This window comes from Bactrocera neohumeralis, chromosome 4 (assembly GCF_024586455.1).
Source record: "Bactrocera neohumeralis isolate Rockhampton chromosome 4, APGP_CSIRO_Bneo_wtdbg2-racon-allhic-juicebox.fasta_v2, whole genome shotgun sequence".
Taxonomy (NCBI): domain Eukaryota; kingdom Metazoa; phylum Arthropoda; class Insecta; order Diptera; family Tephritidae; genus Bactrocera; species Bactrocera neohumeralis.
In genome coordinates this window covers 35,188,843-35,207,319 of record NC_065921.1, presented here as the reverse complement: position 1 = coordinate 35,207,319, position 18,477 = coordinate 35,188,843, and the positions used below count along the sequence as shown (strand labels likewise).

Here is an 18,477-nt window from a genome sequence, read left to right as displayed (position 1 = left end):
GAAATTAGAATAAATAAAACATAAACAATAAAATTATAATTTTCAAACCCTATAACCCACCTTTTGACCAACTACAACATTCGGCGTACCGCTCGCCCCCGGACCATAGCCATCGCCAATGCTAAGACGCTTCTCGCTAACCGATTTCAATAGCGTAGGCCGCCGCATTACCGGATGCGAGCAAGTTTTGCCGTCGGCGCACGACGCATCCCCACAACCACAGTCCAGCTGCTTGACCAAGGCCGCCTGCCGTGAAAGACGTTGCTTCTCCATCAACTGGCACACCAATGATTCGACGGTCTCGGCAGTCTTTGGAACAAATTTATTTATTTTTTCTTAGCAAAATAAAACAAAACTCGCATTTGTATGAAGGATGGCACTCACCGATATTTCTATGTCATTGCCGGAATCAGAGTCATCATCCGAAGTAACCGTGGATACTAAACGGAAAATACAAATTAGAAATATATGTAACATATGTGGTCTGCTTTATCAAAAGCTTCTAAGGGTCCTTAAAATATCTTTATTATACTGTTGTCAAGGATTCGGCTTGTAATTTGCTAATCAGCCGGGCGAATGGAAGACGATTCAGAACAATTACGCAATTTACAGCTTATGTAAAGGGAGACTCCCATAGTTTTACAATTATATTTTACTTCCCTTCAGCGAAAATTATACTCCATTAATTGGGGGCAGAGAAACGGAATGGCTGTTAGCATTTATTTATATATAAGGAATGAAGTCAGCCAGTGACTGGGGCCATGCGTAGAAGTTCACGCATATGAGGAAAGTTCTCTGAGCGCCATTCACTTGGGAATGGACAAAAACGATTTTTTACATATGACTCAAGCAGTCTTGACTTCCGGTTTTAGACCAAGTATCCTCTGTGTTGACGAAAAACATCCGTTTGAAGGCGAGCAAAAGTGAGAAGGCGAATCAAGCCTCCCTAGAGTTGTGCTAGGCTTGGCACTCGCCACCAAAAAACACCCTCAATGAAAAGGACACAACAGAACGAAGGTTTCAAGACCGAAGCATACTCTTGAAGAACCCCCAGAGGTGATCTAGTGACTGATGCCCAGACCATACTTAAATTATAGAGGGAACACTTTTCCGCTGAATTTCAGTGAGAACATCACACCTGGAGATGGGGAACCCGGTTCCCCAAGCGAATATCGAATAGCAATTACCCGTCTGAAGAACAAAGCGGAGGGGATGATCTTTTATTCAGGGAATATCGGTGAGATTCGATAAGGAGCATGCATCACCTTTTTTGTATAACATGGTCGGACGAAAGCATGGACGACGACTGAAATTTAAGTGTGCTCTGCCCAATCCACAAAAATGAAGACCCGACAATCTGCGTCAACTACTGTGGAATAAGCCATATAAGATACTATCGACCATACGGTGTTAAATATTAAAGCCCACCGTGAAAAACTTATTGGACCTCATCAGTGTGGCTCCGTCAGGATCGGGAAGGACCTCTGCCAAACGAGGTTTCAGACAAGGCGACTCACTTTTGGGTGACTTCTTCAATCTACCGCTGTATAAAATAATTCGAGCAAGACGAAATATCTCCTGTCATCAAACAAAAAGTCGTCGCACGGCCGACTTGGCTCCCGCGACTTCAAGTCGTTAATAATTGCGTCTATCTTTAAACCAGCATTAACAGCAACAACAACGTCGAAAGCCAATGGATAATAACTATTCCCAACAAGTGCTATTTCGGACTGAGTAGTCAAATGAGAAGTAAGGTCCTTTCTCGACGAACTGCTACATGTTCCAGAGGTATGGACAATGATAACATCAGATGAGTCGGCTATACGAGGTTCGGCGGCCTTTGGTAGATTTTGGTCCTTTGCGCATTGAGACAACGACGTATAATGGATGAAAACCACTTTACGAGGTTCTACAGTAGATTTATGGTCTTTTGCGCAACGACGGTATACGTCGATGGAACGATGAGCTGTACGAGATATACGACGATATTGACTTAGTTCAGCGAATTAAGAGACAGCGGCTCCACTGGCTAGGTCATGTCGTCCGAATGGATGAAAACCACTTTACGAGGTTCTACAGTAGATTTATGGTCTTTTGCGCATTGGCAACGACGGTATACGTCGATGGAACGATGAGCTGTACGAGATATACGACGATATTGACTTAGTTCAGCGAATTAACAGACAGCGGCTCAACTGGCTAGGTCATGTCGTTCCAATGGATGAAAACATTTCAGCTCGGCGAGTATTCGACGCAATTCCCGCCGGGGGAAGCAGAGGAAGACGATGACCTCGACTCGGAGTAACCAAGTGGAGACGGACCTGGCTGCACTTGATATCTCGAATTTGCGCCAAACGGCGAAGAGGAAGAACGATTGGCGCGCTGTTGTAAACTCGGCTACAACCGCGTAAGCGGTGTCTACGCCAATAAAAAAGAAGTCAGCCGGACGTTTCAAAATCCTGAATATCAGTTAGATTTAGCTAATTAGCACAAAAGGTGCACAAAACCCTTAAACTCTGTAGCAACATTGTGCAAGAGTATTAAAATTCATCTCGTAATACTTGAACGACCCCAAAGCTAAAAGTAAAAAAAAGTGATAATAATAATGGTCAGCCCTAGGTATTGTATAGTATATGACTAGCATATCTTGTTGTATGATGTTTTATTTTGCATTTATGTTCAAACATTCTCAGTTGAATAATTTTCCAAAAATACTCTATAAAATATATTTTTGATAAATATTTTCTTCGTGGTTTTTTTTCATTATGATATATGAAAATTATTAAACTAGTATTTCAAATTGTAATAATTTTGTCTAATAGTTTTCAGATCTTTATAGACCGCCAAGACAGCTAACTCATTTCATGCAGGGGACAACTTTAAACAGAGTTTCTCAAAATCACAACTTAGGGATATTCCGTTTTCTAGAAGGTACAAAGTATCGGTATGAACATGGCTAATAGACCGGCAACTATGCACCACTTGTCTCACCAAATGCTAAAAAATAGCGCTATTAATAAAAAAAACAATATTTTCGTGACTTGAGTATTATTATACAGTAGAGAGAAGTATTATTCGACAATTTGCCTTAATTTCGAGTTGGAATTGGTTTTTAGTATAAGAATGAATAATTTGTTAACTTACACATAGGTTTAAGTTGACTGACAAGCTCATCCTTCGTCCACTCTTTCTTATCGCCCCACAGTGTTATGCTCGGAGCAATGACAGCCATTTTATTATCATCTGGATATGGAACGTTCAGGTAGTGCACCAAAACGATATCTGGATTCTGATAAAATAACATAAAACAATAATAAAGAGGGTTTAATCAACATCACAAAAGATTAATGTGCCACTTTTTGGTTACTGAAATACAGCAAAGAATAGTAACTGAGGAATAGAGATCTGCTTACTTGTAACAACCAGTAGCACCTGCGATGAAAAGTCGGAAGAATTGCGGAATGAACATAGCAGCCATAAATACACTGTAAAAAAGCAAAACAATATTTTTATTATTTCCATACTACTACTTACATATATAAAAGTTCAGAAATATCATATTTTTATCTCATAAATGCGAAGAATCAATAAGCCAGCTTGTCTAAGAAAAACACCAACATAAAAATGCACTAAAATCTCGCTGCAAAATTGGTGAAAACAAATTCATTTAATTAGAATATGAAAAAATAGCAAAAGAAGCGGGAGAGCAGGGGGGAGTGTGAGTGAAATTGAATTAGTTTTGACTTAAGGAAAAGTCACGCTGTGAGCAAGCAAAAACTGTTATAATAAAAATGGGTAGAGTAGGCAAATTTCGGTAAAATAAAAAACACTAATAAAAATGAGTAAGAGCTTCGCCGCCTAATGTCAAAGTTCAACCCTTCTTTCGTATGTGAAATATTTTTCATTTTGTCCCACACCACGCGCGAGCGCTTGTACTTGCCGCGTTCACTGGCTTGCCCAGAAGATAAATAGGAGTTTTTGCACTGGATGCCGCCCGCTGATGACTGACGGCTGATGCCGCCAAACGAGACGGCGTAAAATACGCGAAGTTCCCACCGCCGCTCTCGCCAACCATTAAGAGCAGCAAAACAATTGCTTATCGCTTCCCAATGCTGGCGAAGTGCCGGCGTTTACTTGTGAGACACTGGGCTTGGGGCAGAGCCAATGTCTTGGCGCTTCCGTCTTCAAACAAATCATAAATCTTGATACTGCTTCGCGTACACGAGTGTTAGAAGGCGAGCGGGGTGAAGAGAGAGGGAGAAAATCGCTTGGCAATGCAATGTGCAATGGCATGTAGAAGCAGAAGGGAAAAAAAACTCCGGCAGAAAAAAAACAGAAATCACAAACAAAGGCATTTAAAATTGAAACAACAAAACTCACGCCAATCGGCAGAGCAGTAAAACAAAGACAATAACTGAAAGAAATTGGCGTGAAATTATAAGAAATTTCTTTTATTCTTCCGTAGCCCAAGATCCACCAACAACACGGACGCGATCCCACTCCAGCCAGTGCCAGGGTCGTGAGCGTGAGTTCGCTGATGGCTCGACAAGTTTATACACTTCAGACTTGTAAATACACTTAACCCTTAACTTATTGCATTAGCAGCTTATCCCATCCTAGAAGGCCCCTGCCAAAAGGACTTCACGAAATTGGCGAAAAAAAGTGGCAAAAGTAAATATAAATATCCACGAGCAGTTTGTGTCAAAAGGGCGTCAGTAACGCAAAAAATGCCAAACAGTCACTCCATGCATGTTTCCGGCGGGAAATCATAACTCATGGATACACCGGCTAACAGGCTAACCGGCTAACCAACCCTTGGGGCGAGGACACAACGTATGCTGCACATGTGCCGTCGCCACCAGCACGAACGAGCATTGAAAAAAATCTAAAGAAAATGAAAAAGAAGCAAATGATAAAAGAGCAGTTAGTTTTTCTTAAATACTCCTCTTGTGTAGCTGGCTTTGTTTTCATTATCTTGTAAATTAATTTCAGGGCAGCGTCTGACTAACGACGACGCCATTCTTAAGTGGCCAACAAATGGCCAACACCGCCAGCAAACCGACGCGGCGAGTGTGTGGAAAAAATTCGAACAAAAAAATGGCCGAGGTTATCAAAAAAGCTGTCAAGCAGGAAGGAAACCAAACAAGCAAGCGCAGGGAATTGGCTCTAATTGCCTAATTGCACAGCAAGTGTTGTCCGGCTCGCCGAATAAACAAACAAAAAAAAAACGCTAATGCTAAGTACAACAACAAAGCTTACGCGGAAATTAGCGTCAACAAAGTGTGAACCTTTTACGGCTACTTAAAGCTTGATGTACTTCTATAAATAACAAAAGCTCTGTTACCTCTGTTCCTTGCACTTTCAGCTTCATGTGATCCTCGCGCGTGGTCTTGCCGTCCTTGCGTTTCTTCCAGCAGTAGCCATCACGACGATAGCGAACCTTCTTGCGGGAGTACAGCAGCAGCGAACCGCTCTTCGGTCTGTAAATAGATGAAGCGGGTTAATAAAGTGAAAACTTTTGAAACATATATACATTTTTACATAATACCTACATGCCTAATTCTAATTTTGCTCAGAATTTACTCAAGAGACTGGGACGAAAAATGTTTAACTCTACAATATAGTTAAGAGGGAGTTACAGAACCCAAAAGTGTAGACAATGGAAGCTCATGGACTTTTTGTGGATTGAAGTAGAAAAGAAGAGCCGTAAGCAACCTTTCCAATGAGGTTTAATACCTCGGAGAGAGTTCGATGATTTAGGAACATTTAAGGAAATTTTGTATGAATATGATACAAATGTGTAGTATCTCATCAAGATCCTTGATGATCCTTACGGTTTGAAATGTGGAATAACTTGTTCCTCTTCAGTAGTTCGCTACAGAGTAAAGGAACGAGATACTTCACTCGGACCGAAGTCGTTAAAACTGTTGCAAGCTATGTTGAACTCCTACTATTTAGACCTGTATTTATAAAATAAGAATCTCTAGAATTTCCGAATTTGTAGAGAAAGCTCTCATGTAGGTAAGTAGAATGGATGTCTGATGATACATGTAGGCCTTTAGAATTCACAATGTGAAACCAACGGAACTAAAATCCCCTCATAACAAATGTCTTCTCTGAACCACTTTGTGCTCCTGTTGAAATTCATCAATGCAAACAGTATTAAATGTTCCGAGACATCGATTATTTTCTTTCTTTAGAAAGTCTTTCAAACGCTTAGAAGTTACTCTGTAGTCTATTTTTCTTCTACCTCTTGGCAACTGCACTGCTGCCAGAGTCCTTATGTCATTCCTTTTGAACTTTAATAGTCGGCATGTGCGACCCATATTCCATTCATGCAACGCTTGCCTGCTTGTTGAGCAAGTTGGGATTGACCGAGCCTATATATCTATAATCCATAACATGCTTGACGATTATATATTTAGAAGTAGCGATAGTCATATATCATCCCATCTTTATCGGAGTCCACATAATTGAAGAGTGGTGCGCGTTCTGGCTAGTTCATCTACTTCACAGTTACCGGGAATATATGTATGTAAGTATGTCCTGGAACACCTTGCAGTTTTATCATCTAAGAGATCTTCAAGGCTCTTGCCAACAGTTACTTCGGAAAGGCAATTGAAAAGTAAAGTCCTCTCTCGACGAACAAAAGCTAAACTCTATAAGTCGCTCATAATTCCCGTTTTATGCAGAGGCTGATGACAGCAACCGATGAGTCGACGTTACGAGTTAGAGAAAAAAATTCTGACAAAGATTTATGGTCCTTTGCGCATTGGCCACGGCGAATATCGCATTCGATGGAACGATGAGCTGTACGAGATATACGACGACATTGACATAATTCAGCGAATTAAAAGACAGCGGTTACGCTGGCTAGGTCAAGTTGTCCGGATGGATGAAAACACTCCAGCTCTGAAAGTATTCGACGCAGTACCCGCCGGGGGAAGCAGAGGAAGAGGAAGACCTCCATTCCGTTGGAAGGACCAAGTGGAGAAGGACCTGGCTTCGCTTGGAATATCCAATTGGCGCCACGTAGCGAAAAGAAGAAACGACTGGCGTGCTGTTGTTAACTCGGCTATAATCGCGTAAGCGGTGTCTACGCCAATTAAGAAGAAGAAGAAGAGATCAAGGCATTCTTTCACTAGTTTTTACAAAACCTTAAGATACTGTCCCTGTCCACCTCACTCCTATTGCACTCTTCTCTTACCACACTTAGGCAAATGTCTATATACAGCAGACCGTGGCATAATAAGCATTTGAGCATTATGTTTTCTAAATCCCCTCGGAATAAACACATATTTAGTTTTTACTTAAATGGACTTGAGTGACCATCGACACAAAACACTTGGTATTACAAGGTATATAGTACATGCGTCTTGGCGGCTGTAGCAACTTTACAAGTACATTATCACATATACATACATACGTAAAGACATACATATATTTTTCTGTACATTACGATACAGCTTGGGTCCACTCAACGTACGAGATAATTCAACGCAATAATTTTTGGCTTGACTCACCTGGTTTTGACTTCCTTGGATTGCCACTCATTGTGCTTATCAAAACTGATAAGAATCGCTGCGATTTCCTGGAAATGTGCAAAAAAAATTCTATAAATGTTTGCTGTGATGCCAAAAACAACAACATAAATATACTTAAGTAAATATAAGCTCACAAGAATTAAGAAAATATTAGCTTTGCCATGGAATTATTCTGTGAACATCATTGTTGTGACGCTATGGCGAAAAGCAGATAACGGGTCTACAACTGAGTACAGTTAAATTCTTAAAAACGTAGACATGTGTGTATGTATGAGCACACAAATTGTTCAAGGCAGTATTTTTTATTAAAGTCTCTTAAATTTTTATAATCGTTCTTTGTATATTTATCAATAGCTTTCTTCGTTATAAAGAGTTGAAGCTATAAACGAATATATGTGGCCAAAGAAGCTACATTCACTAATAATAAAGATATCTCATCCGTTATTTTGTAATTTGTGGTTAGACTATCTGCTTTGACAGACTGATGAAATCTGAGGAAAAGTTCAAACGACACTGACTATTTTTCACGTGATGTGGAAAACAAAGATAAATTACGTTCCTTAAGCTTAAACATGCGACATGGTGTTTCGTATATCATTTCTCAAGTGATAAGTTTACCCGTTAGTCGAGCCTCACACATTCCAAAATGGGCTAGCTTAGATTACGCTGATTTATTCCCCCTCTCTCTGGAAAAGTTTCTCCACTTTCAACATAAGGAATAACTTTTTCCATTTTAAATTCTTGCCTCTTAAGTTTCGACAAAAGCATTAACGTCCTATATTATGAATGCTTCAGCTCAAACAGAACCTTTATCTGGCTTTACTAAGGACCAGTAGGTATATGTATGTATGTCACACACTCAAATCGGGTTGTGTCCTAACCATTCTTTCAAGTGCCTAAGCTGTATCTCCATGATCTCCGTCGTGGTAATCAACAACGAAACTTAACCTAACCTCAAATCTGACCATCTGAGAGCACAAGATAATTAGACATGGGTAGATGAATTTTGAAATCAAAAACTTCTAAGTATGTACATTAAAACTCATTGGAAACGAAAGTTAAAATAATAAAAGTGAAAAGAAAATTAATTTACAGTTGATCTGTGGTCGGGAAGTGGAAAGGGCCAGGTATCAAAACGGTTTATCTCGATTTTCGACAAAATTACGAGTCCTATAGAAAAAAATTATATGGCACAGTTATAGGTAATAAAGATATCGACAACTTTTGTATTATAGCTTTTTCCAGGCAACATCAAAAACAAGTTTCTGGTTTTTTTTCTAATCTTGTACAAAAAAAAACAAATACTCTTTGACGAAATTTTGTGTAAACTTACCTTCTTATATCCCATAGACTATATTTTTATATTTAAAATATTAATATAATCGAAAAAAACCTAATTCTCAATTAAAAGTTCTTACGTCAAAATATCAAATAAGTTTCAGATGTTATTGATTTCATTGGCCTCAATTCTGCTTTATCCAGAATGGATAAGGAAGCGAAGCAAATGGGTCTGTGGTTCTAGCGAACGAGGACAAAGCGAAATATCTCAAACAATCTCAACACAGAATAACTCTTGCCAACGGGAGCTACTTTGGACTGAGTAGGCAATTGAGAAGTAAAGTCCTCTCTCGACGAACAAAAGCAAAACTCTATAAGTCACTCATTATTCCCGTCCTGCTATATGGTGCAGAGGCCTGGACGATGGCAACGACATTACGAGTTTTCGAGAGAAAGATTCTGCGGAAGATTTATGGTGATTTGCGCGTAGGCCAAGGCGAATATCGCATTCGATGGAACGATGAGCTGTATGTGATATACGACGACATTGACAGAGTACAGCGAATTAAGAGACAGCGGCTACTAGGTCAAGTCGTACGTATGGACGAAAACACCCCAGCACTGAAAGTATTCGACGCTGTACCCGCCGGGTGAAGCAGAGGAAGAGGAAGACCTTCACTCCGTTGGAAGGACCAAGTGGAGAAGGACCTGGCTACGCTTGGAATATCCAATTGGCTAAAATCGCAAAAGCGGTGTCTACGCCAGTAAAGTAAAAGAATAAGTTTTCGAATGTTGAGTAATTTCTAAATATTTTGAAATCAAACAAGAAAAAACGTTAACTTCGGCTGCACCGAAGCTAATATACCCTTCATAGGTGCATTTCTTTTAGTAACTATGTGTTCAGTTTGTATTGAAGCTACATGATATAATAATCCGATCTGAATTCAATCCAATTTTTTCGGAGATTATATTATTACTTTAAGCAATAATTCATGTCAAATTTAGTGAAGATACCACGTCAAATGTGAAAGTTTTCCATACAAGAACTTGATTCCGATTGTTCAGTTTGTATGGCAGCTGTATGTTAAAGTGGTCCAATATCGGCATTTCGAAAAAAGGGCAGCTTCTCGAAGAGAAAGTGACATTTGCAAAATTTCAAAACGATATTTTAAAAACTGAGGGACTAGTTCGTATATATACAGACAGACGGACAGACGGACAAACAGACAGACGGACATGGCTAAATCGACTCAGCTCAACATACTGATCATTTATATATGTATATATATACTTTATAGGGTCTCCGACGCTTCCTTCTGGGTGTTACTAACTTCGTGACAAACTTAATATACCCTGTTCAGGGTATAAAAAGAGAGGGCGGGATGCAATTAATACAAGTATATACACCACCATAATCAAAATATGGGTTATTCCTAACGTAAGCAGCATCATATTAAGCAAATATTTAAATTTTTACGCTCAACGCTTTCAATTACCTATTCGGGCAGAAGTCTCACGCAAAGTAAATCAAAACAAAAGGAAAACTCTAAAATTTTATAGCGCACCCATGGCGAATGTGAGTGGTTTTATAAATCAAACTTAAGTTAATTAAGCGTCGCATAAGTGTAGACCTCACACACACACACACATGTGGGGAAACTGTGGCAACGCAAGCTAAGCAGTCGCGAAGGTGAGGTAGTAGAGCAAGTAGAAGAAGAAGAAAAGGCTGCTGTGCGCACTCAACAATTCTCAGGCAGAACGCGCGCAACAAATCAAAGTTAAGAGGCAACCAAAGGGTTGGCATTCAAGTATTCATGGCAATTTGTTGTGGCAAACGCCACACACACAGGGACGCATGTACATACGGAGCCGCAGCCGGAGAACGCCACCGGAATTTTTGGCTTGCGACAGCCACGCTGGACAGCCGCTCCTGTGGCGAAGCGGAGCAACTGCCGAAACGCATGAATATTTAATGCGAAACCGGAAGAGGAGCATAAGACGAGTGAACGCGACGCATGAAGCATATGTTGTGCCATTGTCAATGTGTGCGAGTGCGTGTGTGTTTTGCATATGAAATACATCATAAATATTTCCGAACTAGTGGCAAAAGCAGGAGCGGATGCTAAACAACGATTTATAAGCGAAGTATTCGCCGAAAATAGGGAATTGAAGCACATACACACATATAAATAATTCATGTATATGTTTGAGTGTATGTGTAAGCGATTTATCCATGCGGGCTGTAAGAAGAAATAAGTGCGCGAACAAGGACAACGCTCATCGAATTAGACGTGGCACGCGGTTTTGCCGCAATCTAAGCCCTTACAAATACATATACACACACATATAATCGCAGGCGACAACACGCTGCAGCTAAGCTCTTGAATGCTTGCGGTGCTTACAGAAAGTACGGTAGTGCTTTCGAGCCTTTCACTTTTCTAGTCAAATATGCTTTTGGCATTCTTTATGACACTCAAAAATAAGACACTTGACGAACACTTCATATTTGCCGAGTCATGAGTGCACATTAGTATTTACATAGTAGGGGCATTTACAGTGAGTGACGTTGAAGTGAAATCAGCACAGCTTTCGATAGCTAGACAAATTTAGAGGCTGCTTTTATATGGAAAGCTTTCGCTGCTCTTTACAACTATAAGTTTAGAGATGAAAGCTCACTGCGATCCTTCGAATAAAACAACAACAACAAAGTAAATACATATCTTAGTTAAACATGAGATGTAACGACAAATGTTACGTTACGTCGGTTGCCTTTATATTTCGGGATTTGGCAACATTAGTGTTGCAATCTGGAAACTCACAATTTTCTTGTAAAGTTTGACATTTTTGAAGGCATGCATGCTCAGAACGTTTTGACATACAAGCGCTATTTGTGTTGTTTACAGTAACTTAAAACATTCTTCTCGACTGAAAAAACGGAATTAAATCGTGAACATTTTCGCGCGATTATTTTTTACAACCTTCGACGTGAATTAACTCTTCAAGAGTGTATGATAAGATGAACTAAGTTCAATTTTTGGCGATGAAGCTCCATCAAGGACCAGCGTTTATCGATGGCACGGTGAATTCAACGGAGATCGTAGATCACTCCAAGACGAATTTCGAGAATGTCGTCCAAAATCAGGGAAACTATTGATGCTGTGCGCAAATTGATATTGCAAGTTCGTCATGTGACCTAACGTGAGATTGAGGCAATTATGGGCATTAGTGGGAATGTATGCTAATATTCAATATTGCATGAACATTTGACTGTGAAAAAAATAGTTCACTTTGGATCCCACACAATTTGTCAATCGCTCAAAAAAGGCTCGATTTATCGAGATAAATGTTAACAGAATAAGATAACGGTGCTTCGAAACACGTCTATGATATTATGACATTACACCTATAGACCCGAAAGTAAAGAGCAGTCGACTGGTTGGTTGTTGTGGTTGTCGTTTTTTTGGAAAAACTGGACATGTCGCAACCATTCTACCGGAACAATGCAGAATAGTAAGTTCAGAGTGATATGTAACCATTTTCTTTCTGTTATCTTTCAAGAAATCAGGAAAACCAACCACCGAAGACGGATCACTTTTCACCACGACAATGCGAGCTCTCACACATCCACTGAAACAACATTTTTGAGCACTCAAAACATCGATTGGATGAGTCATCCGCTGAATACAAGGTGCTTTCCAAAGTAAACAGGACTGCATAATACTTTCCTTTCATGGACAAATGCATTTTTTCGAAAAGGAAAAAGTCACACTGTGCCACATCAGGTGAATACGGGGAATGGTTAATAGTTAAAATGTGATTTTTTGTCCTTTTTGACCTCTTTAACGATATCCTTCGAATGTTGGATTCTGAGCAATTTTTGGTGCCGTGCACACACCTTTCGTAAGCCCAAATGTTCGGTCAAAATGCGATAAATCGATGTTTTGGAGATGTTCAATTCCATTTCCATGAATTTCAATTTCGGCTGATTTTTGAGGAGTTCATGTACAGTTTCGATGGAATTTCCGGTGATCACGGATTTTGATTGGCCCAAATGTTGATCATCATTTATGTCCTCACGACCACTTTGAAAACGTTGAAACCACTCGTGCACTCTGCTACGGGATAGGCAATCATCGCCATAAACTTGTTTCATCAATTGAAACGTTTCGATGAAAGTTTTACCGATTTTAAAACAAAATTTACTGTTTGCTCTTTGTTCGAAGCTCATTTTCGCACCGATAACATAATCATACTGACACTTAAAACGCAATAACTTCACTTCCAATCGATGAAATGTCTCACTGGACAATCGATAAAGATAGCAGATTCGAACGCACCAGACGACATATAGATGGCGGCACCAGGGGGCGCTAGATTCAAAAAGTCCTGTTTACTTTGGAAATCACCTTGTAAGAATGTCTGCCTATGCATGCAGTGGCAGCATTGCATTGAGAAATGATAAATTCGCAAGAATATCCAAAACACTTCAATTATTCATAAAACGTCAAGAATGGCAAACAAATTGATAAGTTCAGTGTAAACAGCCGCCCAACAACACTCAATATGTTTCAAATCCACTGAGCAATTCACTTTTCGGGCGCCACTGAACGTGTGGAGTAAATCGCCCAGGGCACTCAACGCAAGCCCTCACGCTCCACACAGAAAGAGCGTACTTTCTATGATGGTGACACTGTTTTCCCCTGGGCAATTGCGAATTTTTTCCGAGGTCACACACACACACACACACATATAGATGCAAGTAAGCAAGCCATTTGATTGAGAAATAGGAATATTTATTTATTATACAAATCACATTCGATGCTCGTTTGCATTTTTATTTTGAGTGAAAGGTCGCGCCAGCCAACATCTGGCAGCGCAATCGCGTTTTCGCATCCTTCGTTTGACCTCCACGAAATATGAGGAGTAATAGGCGGAATAGGATGTGCTACGTGCTGACATAAGCAAAAGTTATTATTTATGTGCATGTATGCATTTTATATGCATGTGTATGTAGTTCCACATGGTTTTTTTTTTTGGCTGTAATGCTCAAAGGAGGAAGAAAGTTGGCCTTTAAGTACCGACAATTCGTTTGATTTATCGCTTGCTATATTGTTAAGAATGCACTAATCGATTGAAACATTGCAACGTACAGCAATTGAATAACAATTCTTAATATGTATACATACATACATACATGCAATTCATATCTGAAAAATTCGATTTTCGACACAAAGAATATGACTTTATACGGCAGTGAATCCTGCCAACCGCGCCGCTCTGTAAGCTTTTTGGCAACTCAATTGGGTGTTTTTGAGATATTATTTTCTCAAATGTTTTCACTGGCGATTTATTACTTTATTGTTATAGAGAAATTAACTTTAAGTTTGCTTTTTAACATTTGGCAATTAAATGACCGAAACTTGATTTTATAAAAAATGGTTTTTATTTCAAAAATCCAAAACTGTATTTTAAAGGATGGTTACTGAGTTGGTATGTGTTTGGAGGCCGCCTGACCGCAATCAAATGCCTTCAAGTCATCTTAAACTTCATTCTGCGCTCAAGTGTCTCGTGGCTAGGACACATACAAAATCTTCCTTAGCTGCCTAAGAACTGGAACATTTCTGAAGGTGAGAACTCGGCGGTTAGTGGCCTCTATTAAATTACTTAAGGATTAAATCAAACACCGATGAAAGCAACGATATAAAACTTTGCATGAATAGTGCCTTTAAGATGTGCCACCTGACGACCAAAAATTGTTAAATTGAAAGCGTACAAAATACAGCTTGTGCAAGAACCGAAGCCGCTCGACCTACCCAAGAAAAGATACATCCAGAGGTAAAGAGATAAGAGATCATGTCACTTAGAAATTAGAGAGCAACTCACTTTGACCGTTGACTGGATCGGGTAGATTCGGAAGTTTAGCAATTGGAACGACTGTAAGGGCCAAAAGTATATATAAACGGACTGATTTTTCGCCACCGATCCAGATAGAATAAAAAATGTAAAACATAAAAATTATATAAATCTTTCGCAGAACCTTTCTCTCGAAAACTCGTAACGTCGACTCATTGGTTGTGTCATCGTCCAAGCCTCTGCATAATACTTAAAGAAATGTTTTATGATAATTCGGATTATTTATTTTGAGTGAAAATTATTAAAAATGGCTAATGGAATTGGCGCTGTAGTCTATTAGGCAAGGAGCTGGATCTTAGGACGACCTTTCAAGCGTCCGGAATACTGCGCCATCTGCCAGACGGAGCTTTTTGCTCAAGTTTCTCTGATCGCCATTTGGGAGTGGCAAAAATCAAACAGGCGGTAATTAAATCAATAACCTTACATCGCATTACGTCAGAGAATGTCCTTAAAAGCAGGGAGAACGGCAGTGGATGTAACGGCTGCATATATACTGGGTTCCAAGTCACAAAAGAATCCGGGAAAACGAAATAGCTGATGAGATGAGACTGTCTAATGTGCCAACCGTCTGGCTACCGAATCAGTACAGTAATACATAAGTCACTAAAAACAATACAAGCCCTCAAGAAAAAAACGTAAGCGTTTTACTCTCAGTCTCGAAATGACTGCAGGACGATTGTTGTTGGCCTAATAACCGGCAGTAACACTGACATCATATACGAGCCGGTTGGGTTCTCTTATGATTCGATTGAGCTTTATTTAAAACTCGTATGTAGGAGCATTGTAGTTCAAGTCACTAGGTTAGGTATCAAAGTTAGATATCAAGTCACTCGTGAGGCTCCCGAAAACCGCTGACGTCCTGTATGACATATACTTGAGGTCAATTTAAACTGAACCTCTGGCATTACTAACGACCAGTAGGTTCATGTATTGCGTGACAGCTGGTCAGTATAACCTAACGTAACCTATTGTGCCAACACCAAACGAAATTGGCATTCATAGCTTGATAAAAATAATATTAATAGCAATTGATGGATCTTCGGTTCAACAAAAATTTGACAAACTGTCTCAAAAAAATTTCGTTGATTTTTATTGACCACCTTTGACGTTCTTGGTATAGCGCAACGAAATCTTGCCTGTGGCAGCTAGGCGTATAACACAATACAGAACTTGATTTGAGAATTCTACTTTTAATTTTGTTTTTCCGATAAACATCACCCATTCAACGACCACCTTAACTTCAATCTATCATAAACTGTAGGAAACAATGTACAGCAACTTGAGTGAATATTTTATGGTTGAGACTGTAGTTAAACAGTTGGTCAGTGGTTCAAAGGCGCAACAGTGCTGGTGCGATTTAATCACCCCACCACTGTACGACTTAATGGAAATGATATGGTTGAACTGGCTGGCCACACTGAACGCTTTCATGTCAACTGGTTTATGGGAGGATCGTGCGATCAACGGTACATTCATTCAAATATGTAAATAGTACATAAAACCAACTTTATAAACTACACATCACGTGACGTTCAGCCGCGCAACCGAAAGCGGACACACGTTTTTTAGCGCGTAAAGTGACAAAAATTTTAAATGAAAATTCACTGCTGTGGTATTTTTATTCCACCAAATTTTTATTTTCATTTCGTTTTTTACGTGAATTAAGAGCGACCGCAAATATTCATTTGCCATATGGCCAGTAAACTTTAACCGAACTCACACACACACACACACCCAGAGTACTGTAAATGAGGGCTGAGGGCCGAGCGCGGTTCACCTTCTGATTTTATGACCCCAAGAACTACTAATAAAAACTGACAGGAGTATGAGCCAACGAGCGCGCGAAGCAGCACGAGCGGAGTGGGAAGAGAAGGCGAGCGCTTAATGTCACTTCGTGGAGTCACACGAGTGCATGTGAACATTCGTTTGCTTACACACTTGCCGAACAAGCTGACTAAATGAAAAATAAAAGTTTATTAAAATGCCAAAAAGCGACAAGAAAAAGTCGAAAACAAAAACAAGGCAAACAAGCAACAACAATACAACAACGAAGCAGGACACCGTCGCGGAGCGTGAGACTCAAGTACATATGCAAGTGTAAATTCCTGGAGCGCACGTGAACGCATGCTTGCGGCTGGCAGCTGTTTGCTGGCTGTGTGTGTGTGTGTGTGTGTGTGTGTGTGACATGGGCTGCTGGTCGCTGTGCATACAAAATGCAATAACATCATCTGCCAAACATAAATAAAATTACGCACGCTTATTTTGCTACGTTTACAACGAAAAGTTCACCAGCAACAACAGCAACAACACTACCGGAACAAAGTACTACAGCGTGTATAAGCCCAGCGTCACTTTAGCCACCGCAAGCATCTCAGGTGAGTGGTGTGAGGCTCAGCAACCACACTGCCCGTCCAACTTGACCCACGACACTTGCCACAGCACACCTCGACCGCAACCGGATGCCACCGCCGGACAGCCACAGCCGCAGGCCGCGCACCAGCCGCTATGTCATTGGCGTTGTGGTGCGGCTGGCCACACGCTTTTCATTTTATTTCGAACTTTAAACCGAAAACGACGGCGCATTTTCGCCTATAAAGCACCTCCGCGCAATGGGCAGCGAAACACGGAAAACACCAGCAGTAATACGCCAAAAAAACACCAAATTTCACGGCGTATTACGGCAAGCGCAAAAATCAAAAAGTTAAATTGTTCCTCACAAACAAATACTTTTGGCAAAGATTAAAAAAAAATGCAACGTAAAAAGTGTCTTTGCCGAAAGCCGGAAAATTTCTGCATAAACAACGGTAAAAAGTTTTAACTTTTTAAATTGCGCGTCACCGTGATTTTTACGCGCGTTCGCGGCAACAAAACCTCAATTACAGCTGGACAAACAGTTATTAAATTAGAACAAAAGCAACAACGCATAGTTGTGGCAGGAATTTAAAAGAAAAATCGGGAAAAGCTATAAAATTACTGGTTGGGTTAGGTTAACGATTGATAACGGAAACACAGATCAAGATCCAACAAGTTTATAAATCCAGAAATGCTGCAAAGGCAGTATATAACAGATTTTCAATAGAGACGCTACAAAAGTGTACCGATAGCGATAACGACGCCATATTTTTCCCGCTCTTTTGACATTTCTCTTCAGTAAGGTTTGCCATAGGAGGATGGAGTCATGTGTAGAAGTTCACGCAAATGAGGAAAGTTCTCTGATCGCCATTCACTTGGGAGTGGCCAGAAACGATTCTTTTACACATGGCTCAAGCAGCTCACAACTTCCGGTCTTTGTAAGGAAAGGACTACGATATATCCAACGCAGGATTTCTCTTGCCAACAGGTGCTACTTTGGACTGAGTAGGCAATTGAAAAGTAAAGTCCTCTTTCGACGAACAAAAGCCAAACTCTATAAGTCGTTCATAATTCCCGTCCTGCTATATGATGCAGAGGCTTGGACGATGACAGCAACCGATGAGTCGACGTTACGAGTTTTCGAGAGAAAGGTTCTGCGAAAGATTTATGGTCTTTTGCGCATTGACCACGGCGAATATCGCATTCGATGGAACGATGAGCTGTACGAGATATACGACGACATTGACATAGTTCAGCGAATTAAAAGACAGCGGCTACGCTGGCTAGGTCATGTTGTCCGGATGGACGAAAACACTCCAGCTCTGAAAGTATTGGACGCAGTACCCGCCGGGGGAAGCAGAGGAAGAGGAAGACCTCCACTCCGTTGGAA

General features: G+C 40.3%; 1 protein-coding gene across 6 annotated transcripts in view; it reads right to left on the bottom strand.

Annotated features, from left to right (window-relative positions):
• The window catches only part of LOC126757601 (uncharacterized), a 135,920-nt gene that overhangs the window by 17,000 nt on the left and 100,443 nt on the right, over positions 1–18,477 (bottom strand). For all 6 annotated transcript variants that reach the window (XM_050471618.1, XM_050471621.1, XM_050471622.1 and 3 more), the window contains 6 exons: positions 7,524–7,591; positions 5,345–5,480; positions 3,414–3,485; positions 3,145–3,289; positions 385–440; positions 61–309 (listed from right to left, as the gene is read on the bottom strand). In XM_050471618.1, coding sequence (XP_050327575.1) covers positions 61–309; positions 385–440; positions 3,145–3,289; positions 3,414–3,485; positions 5,345–5,480; positions 7,524–7,591 — 726 coding nt within the window. The remainder of the gene's footprint in view (positions 1–60; positions 310–384; positions 441–3,144; positions 3,290–3,413; positions 3,486–5,344; positions 5,481–7,523; positions 7,592–18,477) is intronic.